The following is a 20,068-nucleotide window of genomic DNA, read 5'->3' as shown; positions in this document are numbered from 1 at the left end:
AGCTATTGCTTCAAAAAAAAAAACAAGCTTTAACAAAAATTACAAATCAAAAAGCAAACGAAAGAAAAACATTTTCTGTTTTAATGCAGAATGTTTCCGAACAATAAGAGTGAAATGGTTAATTTTGGAGAAAAAGGTTTGATAAATTAAAAAAGCTTTCATAATTTTTCTGTCCCAGGTATTTCAATGAGTTTTAAAAAAAAGTCATATCTTTTTTAAATAATAATTTAAAAAACTCTGCTTGGTTTTTAAGAATGTTTATTAACTTCAAATTCAATTAAAAAAAAATATTTAAAAGATCATGTAGTTTGTAATGTTACAAATGAAGTTGTTAAATGATGATTACTTCCTGAGGTTCATTAGTTAATTTAACGATGTTATTAGAAATAATATCACACTCTCTGGTGACTTCATCGCATTTATTTCCAAATACACAAACATTTTACAACAAGAATCATCAACAGTTATGGATGGAACACAGAACGACACGTCCAACACTGACTGTACTCCAGGAGGAAGAGGAGGGTCCAGAGCCTTCATCCCTTCATCAGTTCGTCCTTGGCTTCGCATGCACGACAAAAACTGGACCAAACTAAATTAGTTTATTACACATTTGTTAAATCCACCTTTAATCTTCATTTTAAAGTTATTTATTTTATTTGTTTCAATTGATAGTAAATATTTGTCTTAATACTAAATTCATTTTTGATTTAAAGCTGAAATTAAAATTCAGATTTTTTTTTTTTAAACATTTAAATTATTTTTACTTTGTATTTTTACACTTTTCCCGTTTTGTGTTTTAAATCACACTTTATAAAATCAATCTTAAATTTTAATGTTTTTAAAGTTGTAATTTGAAACCGGATTTCAAATCTTAATAGTTTCATACGTTACGAATTTGCTCAATTTAGAGGAAATTGTTTCTTTAATTTTATTTGAATATTTTTATGGTTCTGCATCTTCAGGTTTAAATCCTTCATATTCAGTGTAAAATGTCTCGCTTTTAACTAAATATTTGCTGTTAAGAGCAAGAATAAATACTATAAAAGTGTTTGCGTTTTCATAATTTTGTTTTTTTTTAGGCTAATGGTTTAGCCTCTGTTAGCATTCAAAGTGTAGAAATAAAAACGTGGATCAAACTTGTTTTAGTCGTTCTCTGAAAGTTCTACCCACAGTTTGGTGCAGTTAATTCCTGTAATAATCAGTGATAAATACACTTTAAGATCGGTGACTTCACTCAAAGCGTTAGCATTAGCATTTACAACAGAGCCGTAAAAAAAACATGAACACTGACGCGGCAGCACGAATATTCATATCAAATATCAGGACCAATAGAAAAGTGTCGACACGCCCCAGATTTTCATTGGAGCGCAGCCGCAGAGGAGGCGGGATTAGCATCTGTTGGTTCGCGGTTAGCATTCAAACAAACTACTGAACAACCTGGATCCTTAATGGCACGTCATGTCTGTTGGCTAACAACGAGCTAACTGAGTGCGCTCATTGTTTTTACCCAGAATGCATTGTTTCTACACAGGTGAGAGAATGCTAATTGTTAGCATGTTTAACTGTTACTGTGCCTTGTTAAAACATTTCAGCGCGTTTCCTCTGCGTGTGAAAAACAAAGGAAAAGGTGAGGAGATGCAGGTCTGAGAGGGAAACAAAGTTCACGTGAATCACAGATTGTTCAAATTTAAGGAACGTTTTGACTCTGAAACACTGAAGGTTTTTAAACACTTGAGGAGAAAAGAGTGTTTCTGAGGAAATTATTCAAAACTTTGGGACTAATAGGTGTTTCACTTCAACTGGTGACCATTATAACTGGTGTCCACTCACAGCTTTAATGGTGCCCAGTTACACCATGTATAAAAACACGTGTCTATTTGTACGGCTGCCATACGGAGTCAAGGGTTAGGTTTACTAATGACTGACCTTATCACGTGACCTAAACTAGCCAAAAAGGGACGCTGCGTACGGATAGAATGTTGGTTTATTGATACAGCAACCGTACGGATAGCCACTGCCTAAAAACAATGTTTATAATAATCAGACACTAGATAACACGATCACGAGTCAGAGCGTAACACCACTTGCTCAGACTTCAGCATTTCAAATATTTCTGTTTGACTTTAAGTTTTATTCAAACCTTTTATTTTCACATCATTCCATTTTGTAAATTTAATACGTATTAATCTTTAGTTTTTGTGAAAACATTGACTTGAATTTATCTCCCAAAATCTAATCATTTACTATTGGTTTTGAAGGGAAAATTTAAAATTATTTTAATCTTTTTAAATGATTTTTTTTGGAGCCCTACAGCTTTTTTTATTCTTAGACTGAACATAAACACTAGATACTCATTGGTGATTGGTCAGCTGACCTGGGCAGTGGGACGATAAGTGAACCAATCAGCTCTCAGTAGAAGCTTTTCTGGATGTTTGTGGAAAAACAGCTAAAAAAAGTCCTGTGGAGGGGGTGGGGGGGTTGAGGGTGGCGTGCACACGGCGTCTTCACAGGCCTTGTTTAGCGAGGGAGGCGGAGACTTGGTCGGCGAGCGTGGACAGGTGGGGGGCGTCGGCCATGTTGATGCTGCCTGATGATGACACGGTGCTGAGCTGCTGAGGAGAACCAGAACCGTCCAGAGAAACGATCTCAGCGCCGTGGTCCGTACGAGCTTTGGCCGTCTCACGGAAACTCAGCTTGTGGCTTTCAATCTGTGGGCGGAGCATAGCGGGGTCAGGTGACGCACACGATACATTTTTACACATTTCATTTGTTTTACGTTTAAAAATAATCGCCGAAAGTGGTATTAGAATTTATTTAATTTAATGGGTTCAAAAAACAAAGATAATAAAATAAATTTAATTACAGCATCAATTTTTGGACAAAAGTTCAACTTTAAAAAGAGTAATTTTTTGTTTAAATTTCAGAACAAAAGTAAAAGATTTTAATCCACTGACGGCACATCTCACTACATTTAAATAAATTAAATATTTTAAAATATATTAAAAAAAAATGTATTTTCAGTCCGTGTTTGATGACTTTATTGCGAAAGGTTGATCATGTGACTGTAGTGGGTGTGTACTCACGGGACTCGTCGATCTTTATGAGCGGGTTGGTCAGGAGAGGGGTGATGGGTGACTGAGGGGGGGTGACAGCGGGGGAGGGGGGCTCCTTCCCCTTGTCCCTCTGAGGGGGGCGAGGGGGCGGGGCATGCAAACAAATAAAGAAAACCAAAGAAATGCAACAAAAAAACACAAAGCATAAACATGATGGAGGAGTCGAATGAATGGGGGGAGGGAGAACCTGCAACTCCCTACAAGTACCTCCCTCACTAATTAACTCTTTCTAAAGCAGTGGTTCTCAACCTTTTCAGGCCACAACCCCCAAAATAAAGGCCCCAGAGACCTTTAGCATGAAATATGATGAAAAAAGGTTAAAAGTGTTAATAATGGGTCAACATTAGTGACATGAGGTGGAAAGGGGTGAAAATGTCTTGAAAGTGGAAAAAATATGCAGAAAAGGCATTGCAATGTGATGGAGAAGTGTCAGAAATGGGAATAATGGAGCAAAAAATATTGCAAGAAAAAGTGATGAAAATGTTTCTTGAAGGCATCTGGCAACTCTCTCACAGTGTCTCACGACCCCAAATGAGGTCCGGACCCCAAGGTTGAGAACCCTGATCTAACATCACAGTGAGAGCCTCTACCTATTCCTATCATATAAGTTTGTCACCATCAAAAAAATAAAAATCAAATCTTAAAATTCTTCAGAAAAGCAAAGAAAAAGTTTCTAAATTTGTTTAAAAACATAAAAAGTGAAATATTTGTGTGACGATGACAATGTTCTGTTCCTCTCACCTTCCGCTGTCCTCCTCCAGGAACGTGTCCGATGTTGTCCAAAGATCCGATTTTAGACTGAACTTTAAACTCCAGCTTCTCGTTTTTAATCTCAATGTTTCCACCGCCTGTCGGTAAAAAACACCCGTTTATCTTTAGCAGCTAATGCTAACTAGCATCATGCTAACACTGTTTATCTTTAGCAGTTAATGCTAACTAGCATCATGTTAACACCCATTTGTCTTTAGCAGCTAATGCTAACCAGCATCATGTCAACACAATCTATCTTTAGCAGCTAATGTTAACTAGCATCATGCTAACACCTGTTTATCTTTCGCAGTTAATGCTAACTATCATCATGTTAACACCTGTTTATATTTTTCAGCTAATGCTAACTAGCATTAAACTAACACTTGTTTATCTTTAACAGGCTAGCAGCTAATGCTAACTAGCATAATTAAACCATGATAATTACCAGGCTTGTGACGAATGTTGTCCTTTGATCCACATTTGGACATCACGTTGCTCAAGTCGATCTTTTTGTGAAGGATTTGGACCTGAAGAGGAAGCAGAGCAGGTTTCACAGGATGTTAGTGCTCACAGTTAGATTTAAATCTTAACTCTTAATATTTTAGTTCCTGGAGCTGCCTCAAGGCCTTAATAATCAAGTTTGTTTTAAAACAAGCAATGAAACAATTACTGACCATGTTTGCATTGGTAAATTGACACCTACAGTTAGCTCGTTAGGACCTAGCATACTGCTACTGATACATTTGGGTTGGGGGGGATCCAATGGAACCTGTTTATGGTGGTCACATGTTTGGCCCTATGTGCACTCTGATTGGTTCCTTCTTTAGCTTTATTAGAAAGGAACACATGCTAAGGTGCTATCTACTGCCCCTACAGGCTGTTATTCATTACAATTTAAAAAATGTGTTAAATATGATTGGCCCTGAAACAGGTAGTAAAAATAAAGCAGATGTAATAATATTTAATGGCTAAACTCTGTGTGTTTTATTTTGTAGTTGTCAAACAGGATGTTAACGTTGGGTGGTATTATGGGATGTTTTTCCTGCTGAGCTTTGTTCACTGAAGTTGCAGGTTCTCAACTCGTGGGTTGGGACCCAGGCGTGGATCATTGGCTTTTTTCTGAACTCATAAAAGAAAATGAATCTTTTATTTTGAAGAGGGACTGCTGCTGATTCGTCGTTCTTTATGTTTAATATGAATGCTAACAAAGGCCTTAGTGGGAATGATGAGAGGCTAAAGCTAACGGTTGGTGCGTTGCCGCTGCGTTGCTGGATCTACTCACGTTGCCGCCCCCAGGGACGTGTTTGATGTTAGCTTTAGAGCCGCAGCGTGACTGAACGCTGCTAACGTCCACCTTCTTCTCTACGATGCTCACCTGGAAGAGTTCAAAGGTTAGCGAGAGAGAGAAAGTTAGTCTGGGAAGAGGAAGGGGAGGAGTCTGAGGACGGAGAAGGGGGAGGAGTCTGAGGATGGAAAAGGGGGAGGAGTCTGAGGACTAGCGTGTAGGGGAAACATTTGCTGACGGTTGAGTGTAAAGACCAGATGGTGGATCTCAGTGAGAGCTTCAGAGTACGTAGGAAAATATGGTAACCATGACAACGTCTCACCTTTCCTCCTCCAGGTGTGTGTTTCAGGTTGTCTTTGGAGCCACAGCGAGACTGGACGTTGGTCAGGTCCAGCTTCTTATCCAGGATTTGGACCTGATGGAGAAGAAGAAGAACGTACGGTTTGGGACGGAGCAAGGAGGTGGAGCACAGCTTCAGGTGAGAGGGGAGGCGGAGCTACAGGTGAAAGAGGACAGCGTCTGTCTTATATTCCTCCTTTCATCATCAGCCAATCACAGGCAGAGTAGAATAAACACTGAGCGTCTTTAGCTCATGTTTCATTCGAGATTGAAACCATTAACTGAATATTAATATTAATAATAATATTAATATTACATTTCCTTCTGTTTGTTTTGGGAAGTCAGATAATCTAATCATTACCGCTAATAATGGGCTAATACTAGCATATGCAAATGTGGTATGTTAACGTACCATGCTAATGTAGCCGTACCTGTTGATAATGAGGTGATTAATTTTGGTTTAGGGTTGATAACATTTGGTGATTAAAGCTATTTGTGATTTTCTTACACAAACGTTAAAACATCACAGTCAAACCACTCTGATGTAGTCCTGAGCTAATGCTAATGCCAATAACTGCAGAGATACTCAGCACTGGTGGTGAGTTCATCCCTCAGTTACTCACATTTCCGCCCCCGGGGACGTGTTTCATATTGTCTTTGGAGCCACACTTAGCCTTAACATTCTTAAAGTCCAGCTTCTGATCCAGGATTTCGACCTGGAAGAAAACGTCATACATGAGGCTGGATGAGACGTCATGTGACCCAACAAAGCCTGATCTGATCTGATCCTGTCTCTGTACTCAACATAGGTTTTATGAAGTGTCTATAGTTCCGGACCCGGACCTCAGACAAATCTGACTTATTGTTCCGTCACTGCCGGACCTTTTCTACATAAGCGTAATGTGGCTGTGGCTGTGGATAGCAGAGTAGTCTAAGGCACTAGACTTAAGGATATTTCTTTCCGCTGATGTGGGTTGGAATCCCACTTCTGACATTTCTTTTTTTTTTTCCTTTCATTTTAACATATTTAACACGGCAATTTCCACTTTTAAAAATACAAATATGAAAAAAAAGAAACATTTTAGGGTATTTCCTGGATCAGGGTCAGGTTTAAAATAAAACTGACAAAACTATAGCTAGAAGGACACGGGTCCAGCAGTGACAGAACTACCGGCATTCGGCTTAATGCGCATGCATCTGCATGCGCGCAGGAAAAGCCGGAACTATAGTCAGGATTGTCTGAGGTTCGGGTCCGGACCAATAGCAACAGCCTTGGTTTTATCCCTTTAACCAGCAACATGTGAACAAAGCTGCTCAAAGTTCATCTTTTCATTTAAATCTGATGTGAAGATGCAGCCTGCTGATTGGCTGTTAGCATCATCACATGTTAGCATCAGATGTTAGCATCACATGCTAGCATACACTGTAGCCTGTAGGCTAACCTTTGAACCCGACCCACAGCTTTGTTCACTATTGTTTCTGAGTTAAAATGACTCCGACTCTAACCCTAACCTGTAGCTTTGGACTGAGAGTGAAACCTATTTAACATCTGACCCTAACCCTAATGATGATGATGATCTGATGAAGATCAAACCTCAGGACAAACGTTGGAGCAGGAACATCATGTGACCCAGAGAGGGGGGGCCGTTCCTAGAGAGCTGCTGTCCTGCGTTGTTAGACTAAATCGAATGAGTCCAGATGAGGAGGGTGTGAATCATACAGCAGCTCTCCGGGACCAGGACTGATTGATTGACATGGTGAACTGGTGGTGCGTTCAGGATCAGTCGTACCTTTCCACCTCCAGGCTGGTGCTTGATGTTGTCCGTGGAGCCGATCTTAGAGCGGACGCTCTTCAGGTCCGGCATCGGGCCGGGGGCGGCAGCCAGAGGAGCGGGAGGGCGGTTCTTCAGAGAACCTGGAGATTTAGGCGTAGAACGAACCACGGCCACTTTCTTCACCTTGTTGGCCTCGGCCAACGACTTTGGAGATTTAGTACCAGGACTGATCTGATCACTGTGATGGTCTGAGATTAGACAGAGGAGGAGAAGAATAAAAAGGAGGAGAAGAAGATGAGACGTTTGCGACTCTTAAGGAGCAGCATGTATTATATTATATATTAATAAAACAAACTGTTGTTCCTCATCTGTCCACTGAGGGGCGCCGTGTGTGTGTGTGTGCGTGCGTGTGTGCGTGCGTGTCTGCATATGAGCTGTTTTTAACATCCAAACCAAACTCACTGTGTTCACACCGACCTTAACAAGGTCAACTAATGGTTGAAAGTCTTTCCTCTACATTCCTGAGCTCACCTGCTCCAGGTCTGCTGGGTGTTTTGGCTCCGCCCACATGAGCCTTTGATCCCTTAAAGATGAAAAAAACAGATCAGAGATTTAATTACAAACTAACTCCTGTTGGTCCGTTTATCTCACACACACACACACACACACACACACACTGGCTCTGCTGCTATTAACTGGGATGCAGCAGTAGGAACTTCCTGATTGGTCGCCTACAGACTTTGATGATGAGGAGGAGGAGCATAAACATAAAGACAAAAGAAGGAGATAAATTATCAAAGAAAGGAGCATGAATTTGTTCTGTTCCCTGACTCACAACATCACACACAATATACACACACACATCACACACAATGACTGTTACACGTTTCCTGTCTAAAACACGTGATCAGTCAGTGAATCTAAAGTTGAATAAAAAGTAAAAATCAGCAGCTCATTCATCTCCACCACAGTATATTTGTATAGATCTATATTCTTTATATCTTTTTTCTATTTATATATAACCTCTATTATTGCATTGTTTATTTTATTGCCTTTGTTGCACTATTTTTCAGATGTTTTTGGGCTCTCGTGTTACTTGTTGTTTTTATCTGATCTATAATCACACTACATTTCCCCTCTGGGATCAATAGTTACACTACCTGAGCTGAAGAGGAACATCATGTAATTCCTTCCTCCACCACAGGGGGCGTAAGTGAGGCTCCTTCCCCTCAGACACAGCTAATGCTGATTGGCTGAGCTCAGCTGTTTGTGATTGTGACTGATTGAGTGAGAGCAGCTCACTGACATAATGTTGGTCTCCAGCAGACATAGACACACTTAGGGGCAGATTCACTAAAGGTTTAATGGTATTATAACGTGTGAAAAAGTCACTTCACGCGCTAATAAGGAGTAAAAAGCCCAGGGAATCAGGCGTGCGCTGCCACTGCGCGTCCCAATGCGCCCTCATCCTGAATATGCATAGTAGACGGATTTCCCAGGCGGAGCAAAAATATGGGAGGAGGAAATGCAAATACATTTATGGAGGGGTCGCAATGCAATTCATGAAATCTGGAACTGTTCGCGGCGAGTTTTAGTACCAGAAAATAGTACAACTGAGAAGGAGGTGCAAACACACACGCAGAGATCATCGCTGCAGTAAATGTGAACAGAAAACACAGCGGAGGTGAAAAAAAGGCTCCAGTTTTAGTGAATCCGCTCCTGAGTGTAATGACCTGCAGCTGATGATGAGGAGGATGAAGTTTGTTCTTCTGTTGGATCCAAACATCAGGTATGAAACACACACATGTTCAGTGACCGAGCACCATGCGCTAAACTGTGCATGTGTAATAGATAGAAAGGTAAAGAAACAGGAAAATAGATAAGCAGAAAAGACAAACATTTCATAGAAAAATGTGCACGTTTGAGTTTAATGCTGAACTTTAACCCTGTAAATATGGAGCAAAGCAGGACTTAGATTAGAGTGGTTCATTCATTGGGATGAGGTCAGGCACTGCTATTGGATGAGAAGGCCTCATTTCATCTCAAAGGAACTGAACTAAAAATACATTTTAGTTTCACTATTTCACTGTAGTTTATATTAAAACTGTTTTGAAATGATTGTGTAACAACGTTGAATGAACCACAACACACACACACTGACACACATGCAGAGAGACACACTCGTACCTTTTCTCCATTGTCCGTCTTTGCAGCTGCACAAAAAAACAGAGAGAAGGTTAATGCTCATTAGTCAGAATGAACAAAGTGGGCGGAGCCATGCAGCGAGGATGGATAAAGATGTTTCAAACTGGGGAGGGATTGATGGAAAGGGGGGGGAGGGTAGCAGCAAAATGTGTGACAGTTAGATTCTGTGACCACGTGTCAGAGTAGAAACAAGAGGATTGGTTTATTCATGTTGAAGGGTGGAGATCAATCACTTTATTTCATTGATAAATGCTGAGGACAGTAAGGGTTGACTGTGTTTGTTTAGATGAAGTCTATATTTAATATATCAGAGCTCTGATGATGATTATGGAGCTGCTGTTATTGGTTGGTTTGGTTAAAGTGTGACTGATTCCTGTTCTCATGCTAACATTTGGCGAACGTGTGAGTTTAGTGGTCACAGAATGTCACAGTCACAAATATGAGCGTAACACCGGCTCTGACCGTGACAGCAAACCTTTGGGAACAGGAACCAAAGACTTTTGTTTGTTGGTTCTCCACGTTCTACTGGAGTCACTGGGAGCGTCGGTGGGAACGTTTTTGAGGGAGTCAGTGTGGGGGTCAGGTTCTGAGCCCTCGCTGTGGGGACGGTTCTGAAGGTTCTCAGGGTTGGACTCAGACTCAGACTGCGAGCCTCCGATGGACGTCAGGTCCTCTAAAGCCAAACTGCGCATTAACGACATTCCTAACGTTCCCTCCAGGCGCTCCTTGACCTCCAGGCTGAGCTCTGGCTGTGGTTCTGCTGCTGTGGGCCCCTCTGGGCTTTCACTGCTGGCCTGGAAATCCTCATTAGCCTCCAGAATGTTCCCCAGTTTCTCAGGGAGACAGAAGAGCTGAGTCAGCGTCTTCGCATCCTCCGTCACAGAGCCACGCCCACACGCTGCTCCACCAACGCCGTTCAGTGGCGCTTATTTATTTTAGATTAGTGAAGCGAGATGATGATGATGATGAGGAGGAGGATGATGATGAAGGGAGAAAAAAGGAGTCAAACTTCATTGATTGGATGGTTTGGTGACCATTCTATCTGGTGTTAGCCTAGTTTGTGGCTGTGCTAACGGAGTGAGCGTTAGCGAGGTTTAGTTTTTACAAAGTGGAGTAATTTTTATTTCTTCACTGCAACAGGAAGTGACAAGAAGTCACAGGAAGTGATGTATCGCTGCACGCCGTCAGCTCTGCGATTTGTTCATAGATTAGTAATGTGATAAATCTGAGTTAAACATTAAAAAGACGACGTGCTGCTTTTCTCTAAAGTCTGACATTAACTGAAGTTTGTGTTTTATGAATAAAACACGACGTCATCGATAAATCAAAGTATTTTCGATTAAATATTTATGCCTAAACAATGCTGAGACTTATTGTATTTCTAAGTCTTACATACATAGGTGTGACGTGCGCGTGTCTGTCCTGAGATCAGTTTCTGTCTATGTTTAGTTTGTCACCGTTAGTTCCTTTTAAAGGGACAGTGCGTGGTTCTGTCTTTGTTTTAAATCAGTAGGCATTATGGCTGAAGCTTTATCATCTAGAGAGAAGCCTGAGACATTCACAGGTTCTCTCTAACAATTAAATATGTTGTGTTGTTTAAAAATGTTTATTAATATTGAAATGTATAAAATAGTAAAAACAAACACACACATTAAGGTTGAAATGTTTCAAATGTGTTTGTGAATGTTCAGTAAACAGAACATCTTCTGCTATGAATAATAACGATAAAAATAGTGTTTTGTATTTGTTGTATTAATTTAGAATTCTGAGGTTTTTATGATTTTATTTTGAAAGTTCTTACCTGTGGCTACTGCAGCTGCTGAGTCAGCATCACCGTGGCACAAAAAGAGAGACAGACCAGAGTGTGAGTTAGTAACAAACACACACACACACACTCGTCCAAAGTGTTTCCACGCTCACAGCCAGAAGCCTCACTTTTATTCTGAAACAGCCAGGGTGGGGCAAGTGTCAGGAGGAAGCTCAATAAAAAAATAAAAGCACAAACTGAAGCTATAAGAAAAATATTTTTCATGCACATGATGCATTTACAGTAAAACTCTATTAGTTTTAAGATTATTTTAGAAATATTTAAGGATAAACATGTACAAAAATATTTATTTATTTTAGTAGTAAATAAACCAAAGTAATAAATAATAGTAATAAATACATCATGAGAAGCAAGCAATAAAAGCATTTCATTGTGTAGTAGAAAGTCATATGACAAACACATCTGAATCTAAATAAATAATAATAAATAAGAAATGTAATATTTGGAAGAAGTTTTTAGCTGAAATGAAAAAAAAACATATTACAGAAACAATTTGAATATTTTTGTTTAATTCAAACATCTACACCCCAGATATTTATCAGAATATTTTCAATGAGATTATTACATTGATACAATCTGTTGTTTTTTGTGAATATTTACTGTATTATTGATTTTTTATTTTTTTATTCTAATGCTTTTATAAAAAAAAAATATTAATATAGGATTTAGGTTCCCTTGTTTTGCATTTTAAAAGTACAAAGTATAATTGAATAAAATATTTAAAAATAATAATAGATAATTAATAAAACATAACATTTTTAAAAAATCTTTGTGATTACATTTTCTTTAAAAATATTTGAAACTATTGAAAAGATGACCAAACCTTTCAAAGTTTTTATCTTTTATCTAAAAAAATTAAAAGAATAAAAATGTACGGTTCTTTTTTTCAATCTTTTGTCAACGTTTGGCTTTAAAATGTTCAGATTTCGCTCAAAGTTGTTCAGATTTCCCCAAATATTTCCTCACTAAACACTGGGAAATGATTAATTCAACAAATTATTAAATCTAATCTTTAAGTTAATTCACAATTAAAAATAAATAAATACAAATCACTTTATGCTTTTTTTCAGTTGTAAAAAATGTAAAAGTCCAACCCGTGAATAGATGAGTGGATACTTGTTAGAGATTGTTGAGTGAACACTTTGTTCCTGAACAATAATGAATATTTATTTTTACACTCATACCTTCATATTTTCTTTTCCTGTTTTTAAACTGATATTTAGCTAATTAAAGGTTTCTTAACATTGACGAGTTGTTTTAATAACATCTGGACTAAAGTTTGTACTAAAGTATGAGGTCAAAGGTCATGTTAGGGAGGTTAAAGCGAAGCAGCAACTGAAAGAGAAGCGTTAACGAGTCGAGCTGTACCAGGAGGAGCAGCTTCAGGAGCTGACTCAGCGTTCTCTATGTGGGCGGAGTCAATCTCTGGAAGTGAAAAGAATGTTTCGAACTTTATCAGAAGAACCAAAACTGAGGAACAGGGCAGCCATCCATGGATAGGGCTGTGACAGACAGGATCATCAGAGGTTAAAGCCCTGAACACGTTACGTTGCCATACGTGCACACCCTACGTGCACAAACACTCCTTAAACAGTGCTGAAGGTAATCATGGAGAAGAGCTCCACCACAGAGGAAACACACAGTGTTATTGTTGTTTTCCTAAAGTCTATACTTTACATTTCTATCTGATTCTGTTTGTACGTCCCCAAGTTTCCGTCCTTTATTGAAATGATTGATCAGAGTTAAACTGCAGCGTCTCTGCTCAGCGTCACATGACGCTCTGACCCAAATGGGAGGATCATAGCTCGTCTGAGGCTCATTATATAATAGATTAATACAAAGCTGAGCACGCTGGACTCGCCCCAACAGAACCACTGACCACCAGCACGCTGGTAACCATCAGAGGGTCAGCAGGAAACAGGAAACAGGAAGCTGCCTTCATCAGAATAAAACAGCGCTCTGAACTCTTCTATACATTGTCATCAGTTTCAAAACCAACAAGAAACATGTGTACGTCATCATCACTGGTTATGAACCACAGTTTTAGAGCCTGTGTCTCTCCATCTTGAAATCACGTGATTGATGATGTCACATGGCTCCAGTGCTTGTAAACATCCCATTGTTTTTTATTGGAGTGAAGCATTCAGCCTGGTTTTTAGATCATTTAGCAGCTTTTTACATCATTTAGCAGCTTTTTACATCATTTAGTAACTTCAACGATGTGAACCTCTTGTGTTTATAGAAAGAAAATAAAAGCAGTTCTAACTCTGAGGTTTGATAGTAGACAATATAGCAGAGAAGAAGAGCTCACCTAAGAAACCTTTACTCTCCCTTAAACAGTGCGCTGACACGCTCTGGTGGCTGAAGTTAGAGAGACTCTGGGGATATAACTCTATTGGGTGGAAGTCCTTCAACAGTCAGTGATTTATTCTCTAACTTCAGCCAAAGCTAATGCAACATAAACAAAGACTTTAGTTTTTCAAAGCCTTTAAACTTAATAAATGAACTCTAAGTTTAATTTGCTGCTCATTAACACTGTCTGTGCTGCGTTGCCAGATACTGCTGCTAATTCTACACCAAAATGTCCCCTACAGAAACTCTAAACCCAACCTCTAGCTGTTTTGTTACTTCTCTCACTTTAAAGGTCTTTATTTTGCTGTAGAATAATTAATTGATCTTTTTCACAGTGCGATGAAATCAGACTTGTTATTTCTGCTTCTTCATTTCATCAGTTTTCATATTTGTATTATTATTGGGCCAAATGTAAGATAAGCCCCACCTCTTGCTTTAAAAGCTCTGAACATTGTGAGCTCCTCAACATGTGATGCTAACGCTAGTCCTGTGCTCAGTGGTATGCTGGCTGACCTTTGACCTTGGCCACTCCGTTCTCCTGTCGGTGCTCAGTGAGGCTCATAGCGTCGGCGTTGTTCATGTAGTCCATCAGGGGTCGAAGGTCAGGCTGGAAGAGATCAGGCGTCACGTATGAGCAGCTAGCAGACGCTAACGGTTCAATGTGACGTAAAGAGAACCTGAGTCAGTGAGAGTTTATTTATATTTATACAGTGTGGAGGGGGCGTGTCTCAAGTTTCAACCTCAGCTCTAAAATAGTTCCTGAACACAAACCAGTAGTGACATCATCAATAACATTAAACGCTCAAAATAAGACTGGGTTCTAACTCATTTCAGCGGTCCTCAACCCCCGGGTTATTTTACATTTTTGGATCAAACTACGTTACATTATCATGAGGAGGAAAACTGTTGAATTAAAGCACACACACACACACACACACACACACTTATAGGAGCGCTCCAGTCAGTTGTCATGGTGACTGACCTTCTTAAAGCTGTAAACAGTGTGTGAACTGACGGACGTGTACTGTCTGTACACACATGCACGCTATGACACATGCACGCTCTGAGTGTGCGTGTGCGCCCATATAAAAGTGATGAATGGAGGAGAGTCACCAACAGCTCCACAGCCGTCCTCTGTGATGTCAGCGGAGCTGCTGATTGGGCTGCACACTCAGTGACTGTTGGCTCCGCCCACTGGCAGCTACAAACTCACCACTGATTTTTTTTTTATTGGTTTGTATTAAATGCTGAGAAAAGTACGTAGCAGAACAATGTTAATGAATAAAACCCAAATATTGCGCTATGCTAACTGACGCTAAGGGTTAGCTAAAGGCTAATGTTCAACACACCACCGCTTCACTCGCCAAAACACACACACAATTCAACTGCTACACAAAGAGGACATGACAGCTGCTCCTTCAACACACACACAATTCACATACTAAAAACAGAGATTTATCCACATTCCAAGTATGTCATTACTGGTTGAATACGTGCACTGACCATGAGGGGCTGTCCCACTCTGATTTAAGTAGATCTATGATGATCTAGAGTTTGTGTGAGGAAGGACTGAATGTTGTTCTGGGAAATCTGAGAATCATAAATAAACATTAGAACGAACCAATCACCAGCTGATGGTCTGTGACCAGCTGATCAGTGTTTCCTTTCTGAGTTAGAGGCGGGACATGAGTACAAGTGACCAACCAGAACTTGTTCCTCTCAGGGAGGGAGGGGCCTGACCAAGGCTACAGAGCCACATGACAATTAAAAAGCATCCACACACAGATCGACACACAACATCACACAATCATGTACACACATCTGTGTTCTGTAGGGCTGGGGCTTTATCACATTAATTGCAATTAATGAATTACAGAAAAATAAAACATAAATAACGTTTTTTCACTCCAAACAGCGTGGAACCGTTCTCATTTCATGAGTTCCTGGTAGACCCATAATACTGATGCGCAGACCACAACACAAGAAACAGGAGAACCAGAGAAGTTGTTTCTGTGCTTCATGGGCATTAATTTTAGTTTAAATAAAAACACTGGATGGAAAACTAAAGCCCAGTTGAGTGTAAATTGTTATAGAAAGAGTTTGTGGCTCAGCGGAGCTCTGCTAGCCTCAGCTAGCACCTCAATGCTAAACACGTAGCAGTTAGCACCTCAATGCTAAACATGTAGCAGTTAGCACCTCAATGCTAAACATGTAGCAGATAGTGCCTCAATGCTAAACATGTAGCAGCTAGTGCCTCAATGCTAAACATGTAGCAGCTAGTGCCTCAATGCTAAACATGTAGCAGCTAGCTGGGACAACAGTCCTAGTGGGAGCAGACATCTGTCCACACTGGACAAGATGACAGGGTTCAGAGCTAGAAGCGCTGCTACAGATAGCGTCGTCTGACCCAACTTATCAACTGCTAAGTAGAAAGACTATTTCAGACTAAATTCATCTAACTTCATCAGTTGCCACAGATATTCCAACTATTTTACACTGTTCAGTTTCCACTTTTCTGGAATGCTCTGTACTAAGTGCTGTTTTTTATTTTACACAAAAACACATTTGTTTTAGAAAGTTTACAAAAAAATCCAAAAAAGCATGAATATATCTTAGTTAAATGTAAGTTAGTGCTTTGTGAACAAGGTAATCATAATATTCTTTATTCTTATTACACGTTATGTTAGCACTCAGTGATGGAAATAATAAACACTATTTAGTTGTTTAAGATCGTGTATTGTTTTCATTGATTCAGTCATTTACCAAAATACATTTAAATAGGAAAATGTTGCTTCTCATATCAAATATTGTTAGGCCATTAATTTAGATTAATTAATTACAGTCTCTAAATAATTTTATTATTTTTTATTAACATTTTCCCACCACTAGTTTTAATATAAAGGTTTTATTATAAAGGCGTTGGTTTAATGACGTCATGAAGCTCAGAAACAGAGATGCTGCTCATGCTCGACCTACTTTCATCTGAGCGCGCTCAGTCTCCTCACACACACAATCACACACACACACACAATTATATTTCACAAAGGCAGCAGCTGAAAATGGAAATATCTCACAGACTCTGACCAGCATCCACACACACACACACACACACACACACACACACACACACTGAGGGTGACGTCAGTTTATTTTCAAAATGTTCCAACAGATCTATGTCCTCAAATCTATGTTGTTTGCGCGCGTGTGTGCGTGTAGCTAGATCTGTACTGCTCCACTATGTGCTGCTGCTCACTGATTGGCTCATACTGATGTTTGTTAGATAGACTCTATATTTACCATTTGACCCCTCAACCAGCACTGCTACATGCAATGCTAACATCTTTAGTTCTGATGATGATACGATAGTTGATAGTCGACATTCTGAGATTATAGACATCCTGAGATTATTGGGTTGTAGTTTGGACTTTTATTTTGACAGTCACAGACCTGTTCTTTATCCTGTTTCATGGAAACACAAAGTAGACCTGGTGTTTGTGCTCAGAAGAGTAAAATTTTAAAAACTTATTATTATTATTATTATTGACGAGAGACATAATCCCTCCAGCGTGTCCTCGGTCTTCTTTGAGGTCTCTTTCCGGAGGGACGTGCCCTGAACGCCTCACCAGGGAGGCAACCGGGGGGCATCCTAATTAGGTGCCCAAGCCAACGCTGAGGAGAAATGGCTCTACTCTGAGCTCCTCCTGGATGACTGAGCTTCTCACCCTTATCTCTAAGGGAGAGCCCAGACAAAACCATTACAGCTGCTTGTACCTGCGATTTTGTTTTGGCCCAAAGCTCATGACCATAGGTGAGGGTAGGAACGTAGATCAACCAGTAAATCAAGAGCTTCGCCTTTCGGCTCAGCTTCCTATTCACCAAAACGGATCAGTGCAGACTCCGCATCACTGCAGACGCCACACCAATCCACCTGTTGTTCTGTCGCTTTATCCTTCCCTCACCTGTGAACAAGACCTTGAGGAACTTGAACTCTTCCACTTGGAGTAACTCCACCTTTTTCCGGTTGAGAACCATGGACTCAAATTTGGAGGTGCTGATTCTCATCCTGGCCATTTCACACTCAGCTGCAAACCGAGCCAGTGAGGGTTGAAGGTCAGAGCTTGATAAAGTTAACAGGACCACATCATCTGCAAAAAGCAGTGATGCAATCCTGAGGTCCCCAAACCAAACCTCCTCAACGCCCTCGCTGAGCCTAGAAATTCTGTCCATAAATGTTGTGAACAGAATCGCTGACAAAGGGCAGCCCACTCAGAATCCAACCCTCACTGGAAACAAGTTCGACTCACTGCCGGCAATGCTTTTGTGGACCAAGCTCTGACTCCAGTTGTACAGGGAACGGACAGCCCTTATCAGAGGGTTTGATACCCCGTACTCCCGGAGGATCCCCAACAGGAGTCCCCGAGGGACATGGTTGAAACTGAAAGCCTTCCCCAAGTCCACAAAACACGTGGACTGGTTGGGAAAACTCCCATGCACCCTCAAGGACTTGCTGAGGGTGTAGAGCCGGGCCACAGTTCCACCACCAGAACGAAAACCGCAGTGCTCCTCCTGGATCCGAGGTTCGACTGGCGGACCCTCCTCTCCAGTACCCCTGAATAGACCTTACCGTGGAGGCTGAGGAGTCCCTCTATAGTTGGAACACACCCTCCGATCCCCCTTCTTATAAAGGGGGACAACCAATCCAGAGACGTTGCCCCCAATGTCCACGCAATGCTGAAGAGTCGTGTCAACCATTACAGCCCCACAACATCTCGGGCCTTGAAGAACTCCAGGCGGATCTCATCCACCCCTGGAACCACCTCGGTGACCTCAGCCCCAGAGATAGGAGAGTCCACTCCTGGGTCCTCAGGCTCTGCTTTCTCAGCGGAGGTCTTCAAAGTATTCCTTCCACCGATCCACAATGTCTTGAGTTATTAATAATAATATGAATGATGTTTTCACTGCTCATAAACACATAAGATTGTAATATAATAATAATATGATGATGATGATGAATGAGAGCATATTGTCATAAACACATCAGATGCTTGGCTGTGGCAACGTCCGCGCACACGCACGCGCACGGTGGGGGCCTTCACAGGCAGAACCATCCAGAACATGGAGGCGGGGACGCGCAGAGATGACACCCAGCCGCCACATTCTCGCGCACGATGAGGAGCGGCTCCTGCGTTAATGAAGACATTGCTTATCTTAATATTAATAATGTGACATTAATAAAACACGCACCGTGCGTTTGTTGAGATAAAAGCTGCTACACACGGAGAGCGTGCACGAGCCTCTCCCTCCGGCCTCAGAGGATGGATGATGGTTGGATGGATGCCGATGGAGAGGAACGGTGCGGGGGGTTAAGGAGGTGAAGGTGGTAAAGGAGCTAGAGGAGGTAAAGGTGTCAGATAGAGGTTGTTACCTGAGAACAGACGGAGGTGTAGATGAGCCGCTGTGTGTCTCAGCTCCTCTGGTTCTGGTTCAGTTCACTGAGTGGACACAGAGGGCGCTACTGAGCCCCACTATAAAACATTTATTATTAGAAACCCATGAATTAACCTGTAATGTTTGAAATATCAAATAATTTCATCATAATTTTTTATTTCTACATTTATTTCTTGTATATTCATCAATTTATTATATTGATCTCATTTAAATCTTTTCAACTCAATCACAAATGAAGGAAAGGTTGAATCTTCTAATGTTTTTGTCTCAATCTTCAAAAAAACACCAGATTTATTCATTCTACCCACTAATTAATACCCACTTATCCGGTTCCCAGGGTCTCAATCAACCTTTATTTTAATGTTTTTATCTTAACTATTCACGTTTAGCTTTAAAATTTGTATTTTAATTTAACTTGATTATTTATAATTAATTCTGAAAGGTTTTTTTTATTTGTATTTAACTTCCTTTTCAATCTAATACCAGTCACATGACCTGATGGAGCTGAACACTGGGCTGTTGTGTTACTGCCAACTATAACACGCACACACACACACTGATCTGTGTGTGTGTGTTTTTGTCTCTAATGAAAGCGTTAAATCAACCCTTCTATCCTCCTGTTTGTCCCTCAGTGAATCACTCCCTCTACTGGACACACATGGTGCTACACGTCCTGGTTTTTGAGCAGGACAATAACATACTAAATCTATCATAGATGGTGCATTAAATCGACTGGTACTCATGCTATCTTGTGACTGATAATGACAGATATAAACTGAAGCATGTGTTAACGGTTCAGATTAAAGAGAAAATGAGGCTATTGCATGTTCTCCAAAGGATTTAAGAACAACATCCAAAGAAAAAAAAAACAAGTTTTTCTCCATTTATAATCTCAGTAATTTATACATTAACACTTCCTACATTATTTTCTTCCTGACTTTTCTGCAGCAAGTTTTATTTTCAGTCCGAA

The 20,068-nt window shown here is 40.4% G+C and overlaps 1 protein-coding gene across 1 annotated transcript; it reads right to left on the bottom strand.

The window, feature by feature from the left end:
* Positions 1–405: 405 nt before the first annotated feature.
* Positions 406–19,065, bottom strand: LOC114481197 (microtubule-associated protein tau-like). The gene is made up of 14 exons (XM_028475758.1): positions 18,895–19,065; positions 14,164–14,257; positions 12,667–12,723; positions 11,272–11,289; positions 9,946–10,395; positions 9,453–9,478; positions 7,797–7,848; positions 7,281–7,513; positions 6,114–6,206; positions 5,474–5,566; positions 5,149–5,241; positions 4,312–4,393; positions 3,858–3,964; positions 406–2,711 (listed from the first exon to the last, which is right to left on the bottom strand). Exons 2-14 carry the CDS (start codon positions 14,237–14,239, stop codon positions 2,508–2,510), a joined length of 1,584 nt encoding a protein of 527 aa, XP_028331559.1. The 5' UTR covers positions 14,240–14,257; positions 18,895–19,065; the 3' UTR covers positions 406–2,507.
* Between the last annotated feature and the right edge of the window lie 1,003 nt (positions 19,066–20,068).

This window comes from Gouania willdenowi, chromosome 19 (assembly GCF_900634775.1).
Source record: "Gouania willdenowi chromosome 19, fGouWil2.1, whole genome shotgun sequence".
In the NCBI taxonomy this organism is placed as follows: domain Eukaryota; kingdom Metazoa; phylum Chordata; class Actinopteri; order Blenniiformes; family Gobiesocidae; genus Gouania; species Gouania willdenowi.
The sequence above is the reverse complement of the archived record's forward strand: the minus strand, read 5'-3'. Positions and strand labels throughout refer to the sequence as shown.